Source organism: Mustela nivalis, assembly GCF_964662115.1.
Source record: "Mustela nivalis genome assembly, chromosome: 17".
Lineage (NCBI taxonomy): Eukaryota > Metazoa > Chordata > Mammalia > Carnivora > Mustelidae > Mustela > Mustela nivalis.
In genome coordinates, this window is record NC_139036.1 from 27,331,547 (window position 1) to 27,343,713 (window position 12,167).

The following is a 12,167-nucleotide window of genomic DNA, read 5'->3' on the forward strand; positions in this document are numbered from 1 at the left end:
TCTGATTTGTTTCATTTAGCAAAATTCCCTCTAGTCTCCGTGTTGTCCCAAATCAAACCACAAACTTTTAATTCATAAATAAAATCCCTCCACCTCTGCAGCTACTTGACCTCAAAGCTTCTAATCCAGCTCTCAGCATTAACCTCTAGTACTTCAAATCCAAAAACGGATTTCCTACAGTCACAGAAAGAATAATAATCACTTCTCTAACTTTTCCTGGGACCCACCATATAATCAAGTGCCAAAAATCTTCTCCTTCTCCTAAGAAAACACCTAGCAATTGTTTGGTCACCACATTCCCAACTCTCCGTACTGAATACATCTTTCTGGAAACAACCCTGAATGCTGTCACTGTGAGGTCTCCCTAACCACGCACAAAGACAAACAATGAACAAGAAAACACAAACAACAGCTGTTCAGTTTGGTAAATGGGGAGGTCATTAACCATGAAGTGATGTCACCTCATTCCGCTCATCCTCCCCAAATCCAGGGTTCATTGGTGTATTTATCTCCTCTTTGTCATGGACACTTTACATGGAGTGTTGAACTGAGGATTCTGAAGAATAGCGCCTGTGTAATTACTTAGGTGACTACATATAAGTAGACTAACTTAAAGCTGTCCTATTTTTCTCCTTTACATATAATAACAGCTCGTTAGGTATACTTGCAAATGGCTTAACCTAAACCTGTAATTCCACCCTAATGCAAGAGAGCTCACTGGTAAATTTAATAAATTCAGACAAAGGCAAATAAGTGCTTTAATAAGAGAGAACAGTGCATCCCAGAAGGTAACAAGTGTGAAATTAAATTTTCAGTTATATAATGATATATTATGCTAAGCCAACTAATATCACATCATAGGCAGTATAATATCAGGGAAATTTTAATATTAATATTATGAAAATTGGTGAATAAAATCTTGGTTGGGGAGTTAATGTTTTAGAGCATATGAGGGCTGGTGAATAATAAGCAAAATGCAAAGTACTGGAATCTTCAACTATTACAAAATTATTCCACTAGCAAAGACAACAACCTTTAAGTGATGAAGAAATTAAATTCTTTAACATACAATTATTGAACACATACTACGAAATGCATAGTGTTAGATACTTTCAGGCCAATACACCAGCACACACTCTACATCCCTATAGCACTTTCTTCTAAAGCACTGTAGTATTTAGCATACTATATGCTAATCATTCATAAATAATATATATATACTACTTTTTGAAAATACTGTCCATATCAAATATACACAAAATAGAACTTTAAAAAGACGTTTTACTATTTCATTCCCACTAACCAGACTATATGCTCCTAGAGAGGGTCTCAGTCGTCTTTGTTTCTTCAGTGCCTAAGTCACAGGCGGCGCTCAGTAAAAATTTGCTGAATGAATGAGCAATGGAGCTCTCAAAAAACGTGAAACCACAGCATAATTTCTGACATGCTATATTTCATCACCCAACCACTTAGTCTAATATAAGTGCCAAATTCCTCTTAAAGGGATTAGAGAAAATTCACCCACTTTATTAACACAGTTTAAAAGCTAAGGACAATTTTAATTCAGCCAATTCTTGGGGCGGAGATGGGGGAAGCCTTATAATTCTGTTTCCAGAATGATGAAAAGGAGAGAGGAGCAGGAAGAAAGAATAAAGAAGTGGAGATTTTTTTTAAGGTTTCTTGGAGTTCCGAAATACTCTAAACTGCAATTCATCTTTCATTCAATGTTTTTTCTAATGCTATATTCCAAACATTTAGAATATATTTTTAGGAATACACTAGCCACAAACTCAGATGCAAGAGGAAGTGAAGAGAAGAACATAGCTACTACATTCTCAGTACCCATGAAATATAGTAGATACACTTCAGAACATACAGGCAATCTAAACAACGGTCAAGCCTTCAAGGAACAGCCTATTTGTGTTCTATTCAAGACTAGATAGAGGCCAAAAATAAAAGCTACCACGAATACATCTACCTTAAAAAAATTTTTAAGGTATGCTTTCAGAAAACTATGAATGTTTATATAACTGACATACAGTCTAGCTAAAACAGCAGGCTAAACCAATCTTCCTAATTTCTAGAGCTTCTGTAATGCAAATGAGAAGTCAGGGCCTTCACTTAGGTCCAGCAAGCGTTATCTATCATTAACATAACACTCCATTCCCAAGGCCCCATTTTAGAAGATAAACTGCCTGCAATTCCATGTTTGTTTGCAGCAATATACAGTTGGCTCTTTTTTAAATACTACCTAACTATGGTTAGGCATTATTTAATGCTCAATAATTTTAACTAAAGCCAAGAGGGTAGGTATTTCAGTAGCTTATCAAGCTTGCTTTGTATGTGTATTGTGATTCATGAAACCTATAGTATATTGTACAATCCTCCCCCTACCTCCACCCCCAATCACCTTACAAGGAAGACTTTAAGGACAGAGGTTTCCACACCTATTTAGATTCTTCACGTGCCCCTCAAAGTTCCCAAACCATTTTTTAGCTCTATCAAAAGCTTTAAAAATTCTTACTATAATCTTAGTAAAAGAAATTCTGTAGTAGGAGCGCTTGGGTGGCTCAGTTGGCTAAGCCTCTGCCTTTTTGGCTCAGGCCATGATCCCAGGGTCCAAGCGATGGAGCCCCAAGTCAGACTCCCTGCTCCCAAGGACATCTGCTTCTCCCTCTCCCTCTGCCCCTTCCCCATCTCGTGCTCTCTCGCAGTCTAATAAATAAAATCTGAAAAAAAAAAAAAATAGGAAAGAAGTTCTACAATAAAACCTAACACTTGGGGCGCCTGGGTGGCTTAGTCAGTTAAGCATCTGTCTCCAGCTTGGGTCATGATCTGAGTCCTGCTCAGTGTGGAGTCTGCTTCTCCCTCTCCCTCTCTGCCTCTAACCCTCCCCACCCCCACTCATATGCATGCTCTCTCAATAAATAAATAAATATATTTAAAAATAAAGTCTAACATTCCCTACAGTAAACAGTATGTTCAAAAGAATTATCACTTTTTTAAAAAGCTACTGGTTTACATTTAGAAATGCTATTTATTAACATGCTTCTCTCTTTTGCTTTTCTTTTCCTCTGAAGCAAAACTAATAAAACATAAATTTATACAAACGATAGTTTTAAAAGGTTTTAACAAATACCTTTGCTACCTTTTCAAATATTCATTTTAAAATTCAACAGGCAAACACTTCATAATAAACTGAACACATACCTTCAATCAAATCAGTTTAAAATGCACCAACTATTAACTTCACTTATATTTACAAAGGTACTAAAATCTTAAGTTTGATATGAGAGTAAGCAAGGTAGAGCTTAATAAAAGTTGAATTTTAGAATCCCTTTAATGTCAACTACATTACCCTCAAAGTTAAGAAACTGAACACTTCTGAACCATAAAGCTATACACCAATTTGACTGATGTCCTCTTTCATGCCATGTAAGCCATTGCCTAACTGAGGCCAGACCTGTCAGGCTCAACAGCATCCCGGAAATGACTAGCCTACTAGAGCTGGAAACACATCAAGAATTTGGAATATTTCTCATATTGAGAAAAAAGTTCAAGGGAGATTGTCCATTAAGAACAATCATTACAGTGTTCGGTAGAAAAAAGAAAGAAAAAGCATATTTTTGTTATTCTGGCCAGGTCACAATGAATACACCTAAATTCTATATCTATTTTCCAGTGGTGTCCCTCTACATTTATCTTTTTTCCCACATATGGACAGAGTTAACTACTAAATCCTCACTTTGAATGCCTGTCTTTTAGTCCAATTTTTATTTTGTATCCTTAGCTACTGACACCATCACCTGAAGCATGGCTGGTTTCTTGATTTAGAAACCTGTTAGCAATAATGCCAAGCATCCAACCTGCTTAAATGTTTCACTTCTTACCAAGAATAGCCATTAAATGTCGAAAAGATACAAGCCTACACACACACACACACACCACACACACACAACTCAATTCCCAGTCATGAAAAATTAAGTCACATTCCGACCATAAACTGTGCAATAGACACTTCCAGTTAGCGTGTGCTTTAGTGATCACGGACAGCGGTATCAAGAGTAAGTGGTAGGGGGTTGGGGCTGTTAACAACACACTGCATCAGAGCCAATAAGCAGCAGGCTAGGACTGGCAGCAAGGCCGGTCTCTAAAGGGAGCTATAACACAATATCAGAATGCTGGATTTCCGAATGCCATTTTGCGAGGAGGAGGGGGTGAGAACTGGGGATCAAGTGCAATGTAAGGCTCTGGCCAACGTCTAAGGACATGAAACCTAAGACAAGGTCTTGTGGCAACACCAGCTGCCCAGTCTCATCTCACCTCAAATACCACTTAATTTCAGGTCCTTCTCATCCAAGTCAGTCGCTCAAAGGGTGAGGGGGTGGCAGGAGTGGGTGATGATAGCCCCCCTAGAGACTGGCAAAGGCCCCTCGGAAAAGGCGGAGACTCCACAATTGGAAGGGGCTTCCAGCAGCAAAAAGAGAAGGCTTTGCAGCTGCCTCCCCTCTCCCTTCCAACCAAGGCTGTTGGGTACGAGCTTAGAATGTTGTCGGGTTTTATGAAGGAGTGATATGAGAAAATGGCAGTAAAGGATGAGAGGGGCTGGAAGGGCTGGTGCCACCCAAGAAAGGGGAGAGAGGACTTCCCTGGACACATCCAGGATAACAACGCCACCAAACAGCACGGGCATTTCCCTTCCAGCACCAGATACCCCTCTCTCTGGGAAAGCTGCTCCCCCTTCCATACGGTCCCAATTCCCAAACACTGCTCCCACCCGACCCTTCTCCCCAGTAATATTCCCCATCGCTGGCCTTCTTTCCCTTCCGCCTCTGGCACCCCACGCCCTCAACCTCTCCTCCCCTTCCCCGGTCACCCACCCCCGGGACAGCCCGTCGCTGGCCTCCCCCGCAGCTCGCCCAGACCCCTCCCCCCTCACCTCTCCTCAGCGCCTCCTCGTAGCTGAGGAATCCGATCCGTGACTCCTTGGCGCCCATGCTCCCCTCATCCCCTCGGCCGGGGGTCGGAGCCTGATCTCGCCCCCACCCCCCTCCCGCCCACGACTCGGCGTCCCTGGGTGACGGTGTCCGCGTCCCCCAGCCCCCTCCTCCCCCCACACTAACAAGTGAGGCTTCTGCCCCGGCAGCTCCTCCCGGCCGCCGCCACCGCCTCCATGCCGAATCACGTGACCCGCTCCCACCCCGCCCCCTTCCCCTCCCTCCTACTCCGCCCTTCTCCTCTCTCCTCCCTTCCCTTTCCTCCTCACGCCCTCTTCCCTCCCCCCTCCCCCCTCCCACCGGCCCCGCCGAGGGTCACCTGACCCGAGGCCGGGGATTGTTCCGGGTAATGGCCGCCAAGGGCCACACACACCGCCCCGCCCCACGCTCTCCGCGCGCAGGAGCGTAGGGGAGGGGCTGGACCCCGCGCTTAACGCATCATCCCGCAGCTTCTCGCCAATCCGAAGCCTCAACGCCCGGGAACCTCCGCCCACCTCAGCAGGCGACTTCCGGGGCGCTCGCGTCCGTGTCTCCCGCCCACCCGTTCTGGCGTCTGAGGGGCGGGGCCGGAGCAACTGACGGTTGGTCTGTCCTTGGACGGGCCCCATCTTGGGTGGAATCTTAGGAAACCCTGGTGTGAGGGGTGCAGTGAAAGGGGAGGGCAGGGGAGAAACTCCTAACGGTATGGGAATTCTTGGCTAAGAGGGAGTTGTAAAAGGAAAGAGACTCTCAAGGATTTCCTGTGACGAAAGCATTCTCAATCCTGGTGGGGAGATCCCTATGGAAAAATGAACCTTGTGAAAAGTTTGAAATATCTTCCTTTTCACGTTATCCCGTTCCCCTCCTATATCCCAATTGACTCTAGATTTCCTTAACGTCTGCAAGCCCACCTCCCACTCAGCCTGGCTCTCGTATAGACTCTCTGGGAGCTGCTGTGCTAAAGGTTTAGCTAGTTTCTCTCCAGGAGTTGCTCCCCACCAGAGATGTGAGGCTTACAAGACGTATTACAACAGAGCCCCTTGCTTTTCAAAAACCTGTTTTTTATTGTGGTGAGATACAGAATTGACCATTTTTAAATACCTCATAGGCGGAATCATAACAGTGTTTCTCATTTCCTGTCTGGCTTATGTTGACTTACCATAATGTCCTCAAGGTATGTCTCTGTAGTAGGTTGTGTCAGAATTTCCCAGATTTACTATATGATCCAGGATTCCACTTGTAAGTATATAACCAGAAGAAATGAATGCAGGGACACATATTTATATACCCATATTTATAGAATATTATTCCCGGGGCGCCTGGGTGCCCCAGTGGGTTAAAGCCTCTGCCTTCGGCTCAGGTCATGATCTCAGGGTCCTGGGATCCAGCCCTGAGTCAGGCTCTCTGCTCAGCAGGGAGCCTGCTTCCCTCTCTCTCTCCTCCTGCCTCTCTGCCTACTTGTGGTCTCTGTCTGTCAAATCAATAAATAAAATCTTAAAAATATATATATATGCATATATATATTCTCAATAGCCAAAACGTAGAAATAACCCAAGTGTCCATCAATGGACAGATCAATAGATGTGGTATAGGCGGCCCTTGACTCAGATTTGAACTCCAGGGGTCCTCTTGTATGTGGATTTTCCCCCATAAATATAATATAGTACTGTAAATGCATTTTCCTTATGTTTCTTTTCTCTAGCTTATTTTGTAAGAATACAGTATATAGGGGTGCCTGGGTGGCTCAGTCATTAAGTGTCTACCTTAGGCTCAGGACCAAACTCCGCATCAGGCTCTCTGCTCAGCCGGAAGCCTGCTTCTCTCTCTCCCACTCCCCTTGCTTGTGTTTCCTCTCTCACTGTCTCTCTCTCTCTCTGTGTCAGATAAATAAGTAATCTTAAAAAATATATAGTATGGGGCCCCTGGGTGGCTCAGTTGGTTAAGCAACCGCCTTCACTCAGGTCATGATCCCGGGAGTCCTGGGATCAAGTCCCACATCAGGCTCCCAGCCCCATGGGGAGTCTGCTTCTCCCTCTGACCTTCTCCCCTCTCATTCTCTCTCTCTCTCTCTCAAATAAATAAAATCTTAAAGACCTGAATGGCTTGGATTAGCCACTCAAAAAAAAATATATATATAGTATATAATACATATAGCATGCAATATATGTGTTAACTGTTTACATTATTGGCAAGGCTCTGGTTAATCAATAGTAGTAAAGTTTTGGGGGAGTGATAAAGGGATTTTTGCCTATGCAAGGAGGGTTGGTGCCCCTGACCCTCTTGTTGAAAAGTCAACTGTCTGTGTGTGTGTGTGTGTCCGTGCACGCAAATATATATAGTTGTATATATATACACTATGTATATACATACATATATATACACACACACAATACACAATATGCACTTGTATATACAGTTGTATATTATTCAGTTCCTCGCTTTTTAAGCATATTCAATATGTTTCTGTTAGTCTTCACTCTCAAAGTCACAGTGTAAAACTTTTAGATAAGGAAATAACTTTGAAAAATAACCATTTGGATTAGATTAGACAGAAGGTGCCAGTCAGGTAATTCAGAGCCAGCAAAAAGGATTTTAGCTCCTAAAGCCAACAGATTATGATACACCGTGGTAGAGAAAAAAGGCAATACTCTTTTTTTGTTTCTCTACTCGCCTTTCCTGGCAGACCAGATCAGCAGCGTGGCATTAGTCACTGTGCCGCCCTTTCCAGTTCACCGTGAGGCAGTTAATTTTAAGACCTCAGATTAGTTTCATTACTAAAAGGCCATGAATGAGGGGGTTGGGAACCCACTTCAAAGCCTTTCATTTCCAGATCATTAGTTTGGTATAGACAGAAGTCTCCAGACAAAACAACTCTGTCATCTTCAGCCTGCAGTTAGATTATCATAATTACTGGGAAATGAATCTTAAGATCTCACCTGCAGGACTGCAGGACAAAAGACCCTCAAGAGTTCAACTGCAGGGTGCCTGGGTGGCTCAGTGGGTTAAGCCGCTGCCTTCGGTTCAGGTCATGATCTCAGGGTCCTGGGATCGAGTCCCGCATCGGGCTCTCTGCTCAGCAGGGAGCCTGCTTCCTCTCCTCTCTCTCTCTGCCTGCCTCTCTGCCTACTTGTGATCGCTCTCTGTAAAATAAATAAATAAAAATCTTTAAAAAAAAAAAAAAAAGAGTTCAACTGCAACATACCTAAGCATTATTACTGTCTCAAATAATCAATACCTAAAGACAACCTTGGTCTACCAAAGATAACCCTGAGTGATTATCTACCCATTTCATTTACAGTGGAATTGGAAGCAAACTGTAGCTCTTTGTAGTACTTGCCCCACTTGAAAGGTGGGGCTAGGATTGGACTTGAAATAGTAAATTATTATAAAATAGGAAAGAGTAGAATATAAACTTTATAGTGAAAGATTCAGAGCAGTACTAACACACAGGAACTTTTAAAATTTCCTCCTTGGTTTCAGACTCGCATTGAGGGCCATAAAAATGTTCATCCCATCACAGAGTTTACCATGGATTAAACACTTCTCGAAATTGTGAGTTGAAATAGCAAACTAAGAAATAGTATTTCTCCTTTGTCTGAGTTAAATTAAGCATATTATTGAGGGCAGTGAAGCAGATAGTTATGTCTGATGGGAATTTTAAATGTGAAGCTGGGATTAAGGCCTGCCTTTTGGGTTGTATTACACAGTATCCGGCAGTCAAATGTTAAACATCCCTCTATAACTTAAAATTGACACAGTACTAAAGTTTTATGATGTAGAAAATCTAAAGCCCACTTGTCATGCTGAAAGGAATCCTATTAATCATTTAGTTTGTTCACTTTCATTATATTTCACTTAATCCAGTGAAGAATTGTCCAGCCACCTGACTTCAAGCATTAGGTTACACTTGGAAAACCATTGTTTTAACTATAATTACATGCCCCTATGAAGATTTAAAGCATGGGAGACCGGCATGTAATTTCTACTTCCAGTTGAGCAACCTAAATGACAGTGTTCCTCAGTTTGTACTCCCAGAGAAATAACATAGGAATAGGGCAGAGTCATTTTAACACTTGCCAAAGAAGCTTAGGTCATAGACAGGGAGATCAATACAATAAAGAAGGTATGCAACAGCACCTCATTTATGTTTAACTTGATTGCCACAAAATGAAGCCAACAGTGTATGAAGTATGACTACAGAATTGGGTTTTTTTCCTAGTATTTTGTACCTGTTTCTTTATAATGACAAAATAGGAGGATGTGGTCACTGTTATATTTTAAAAATATATGTATTTTGGGGTGCCTGGGTGGCTCAGTTGGTTAAGCGACTGCCTTTGGCTTAGGTCATGATCCTGGAGTCCCTGGATTGAGTCCCGCATCAGGCTCCCTGTTCGGCAGGGAGTCTGCTTCTCCCTCTGACCCTTCACCTTCTCATCCTCTCTCTCTCTCCCTCTCATTCTCTCTCTCTCAAGTAATAAACTAAATAAAATCTTTTTAAAAATGTATTTTAGAGTAAATGAAAATATAACTTTAAACACAGTTACTTTTAATGAAAATAATATATATTCTATGTAAAAAAAAACAAAGTTTTTCCACCAATTAAAAAAGTGTATATAAAGTATACAAGTATATAAAGTATACTTCACCCCATGTCATTCCCCAGGGGTATGTATCCTTCCAATTTTCTGTAACTATACCCACTACACACCTTTTTCATAGTCTACATACTGATCTGCAATTTCTCTTTCACTCAATAGTATAGCTCAAACTGCTTTTTGTGTCAGCTTATAGATCTACCTTATTTTTTTAACATACATAATATGCCAATTTTATGTAGTTAATGTATAATTAACCAATCATCTGTTGATAAACATTATATTCAAGGGTTTCAATATTACAAACATTGTTGCAATTGACATCCTAGTACATATAGCCCCTTTACAAATGTGAGAATCTCTGTAGATGGAATTTCCAGATGCTGAATTCCAGAGTCTAAGACTATGCACCTTTAGTTTTAATAGTAGATGTTGCCAAATTGCTAGAAAGATTTGGATCAATTTACATTCTAATGAAGAGTGTCCGAGAAAGCCAATTTCCTCTTACCTTGCTAACATTAATATCAGTTTAAACTGATTTTTGTCATTACCTTTACCTATCACAAATTCTAACAACACAGAACTGAATCCCTGCTTTTCTAGACATGAAATTCATTTTCATTTAAAACCTGGACAGGGGCGCCTGGGTGGCTCAGTGGGTTAAGCCACTGCCTTCGGCTCCGGTCATGATCTCAGGGTCCTGGGATCGAGTCCCGCATCCAGCTTTCTGCTCAGCAGGGAGCCTGCTTCCCTTCCTCTCTCTCTGCCTGCCTCTACGCCTACTTGTGATTTCTGTCAAATAAATAAATAAAATCTTTAAAAAAAATAAAATAAAATAAAAAATAAAACCTGGACAAAGGGGCACCTGGGTGGCTCAGCTGTTAAGCGTCAGCCTTCAGCTCAGGTCATGATGTCAGGGTCCTGGGATTGAACCCCTGGATTGGTCTCCCTGCTCAGCAGAGTGTCTGCTTCTCCCTCTCCCTCTGCCGCTCCCCCTCCACTCGTGCTCTGTCTCTCACTTTCTCTCTCTCAAATAAATAAAATCTTTTAAATAAATAAATAAACCTGGACAAAATATTTTAAGAATGACTAAAGAGGGCGCCTGGGTGGCTCAGTGGGTTAAGCCGTTGCCTTCGGCTCAGGTCATGATCTCAGGGTCCTGGGATCAAGTCCCGCATAGGGCTCTCTGCTCAGCAGGGAATCTGCTTCCTCCTCTCTCTCTCTGCCTGCCTCTCTGCCAGATACCCATACAACCTCATTGCTGCTGTGGTGGAGGAGGGCAGTGTAGAGTTACTATAAAAGAGTAAACATTACTCAGGTTCAGTGGGTAGTGTTAATTGTTTGCCAAACATGGATTGTGGCAAGACACCTTCTAAAGTAGGTCTAAGTTAAAGGCCCTCACTTTGAATGTTTTTTTTTTTTTAAGATTTTATTTATTTATTTGACAGAGAGATCACAAGTAGGCAGAGAGGCAGGCAGAGAGAGAGAGAGGAGGGTAAGCAGGCTCCCCACTGAGCAGAGAGCCCGATGCGGGGCCGTGGGATCATGACCTGAGCCGAAGGCAGAGGCTTAACCCACTGAGCCACCCAGCCGCCCCTCACTTTGAATGTTTTACTTCTCTCCCATTCTTCGTTTTAGCTTACGTATCTTGTAAGTCAGAAGCTCTTGGGGAATGGGCCCTGTTGAAATTTTGCCAGAGTTAGGCACCTTTTAAAGAATGAAAAACAGGAGAAACACCTTTAGATGTAAATGAGAGAATGACTGACATCTCTTTAGTCATTCTTTTTTTTTTTTTTAAAGATTTTATTTATTTTTTTGACAGAGAGAGATCACAAGTAGGCAGAGAGGCAGGCAGTGGGGCAGGGGGGTGGAGGGGAGAAGCAGGCACCCCGCTGAGCAGAGAGCCGGATATGGGGCTCCATCCCAGGACCCTGAGATCATGACCTGAGCCAAAGGCAGAGGCTTTAACCCACTGAGCCACCAAGGGGCCCCTATATCTCTTTCAAATTAACAGTTCACAAAGGTTAGGGAAGGGGTATTGTGGCCGGTTTCACCAGCAGCTATTGCTGTGGCTCTTGTCGTTGTTGTTGTTAGCTCTTGAAAAATCAAGCAGCAGCTTCTTAATCCTCTGATCTTATTCCTTCTAATAGGACAACTGCATTTTACTCAGGCCAGTCTTTTCCAACAAAATAGAAAGTATAAGTTTAAGTACATTAATTGAATTCTCATCAGCATTAGAACATAGAATAATCAGAATCTAGTTCTGAACAATCTAAGACATGCCTTACTTCAGTTTCTAGGTTCTAAATCACTTTGTCAAGTCATCTGAAGTTCAGCTGATCATACTAATAGGCTGTTAGATATTTGAGAAATGGCAACTCTAGCTGGATACTTTAGACTTTGATTTTTCTTTGTCTACTAGATGAAGGCTTTATACTCAATCAGGCTTTTTCCAATTCTTAAGTTCTATGATCTTATTATCTTTTGTATGTACATTATGTACATTCTCTTGCCACCTCAAATCTTTATATTTTTAGGTCAGGCTGAGTTTTTCTCACCTGGCTATTAATACAACGCTTCTATTCTGTTTTCCACC

General features: G+C 42.2%; 1 protein-coding gene across 6 annotated transcripts in view; it reads right to left on the reverse strand.

The window, feature by feature from the left end:
• USP32 (ubiquitin specific peptidase 32) overlaps positions 1–12,167 on the reverse strand; it is a 237,081-nt gene that overhangs the window by 210,278 nt on the left and 14,636 nt on the right. For 2 of the 6 annotated variants that reach the window (XM_082707487.1, XM_082707486.1), the window contains exon 1: positions 4,940–5,377. The exons of 2 other annotated variants lie outside the window; for them this stretch is intronic. In XM_082707487.1, the coding sequence (XP_082563613.1) occupies positions 4,940–4,997 (58 nt within the window). In that variant the 5' untranslated portion in view covers positions 4,998–5,377. Of the gene's footprint in view, positions 1–4,939; positions 5,378–12,167 lie in introns of those variants that run through there. 2 more of the 6 variants (XM_082707489.1, XM_082707488.1) reach the window with 2 other exon arrangements.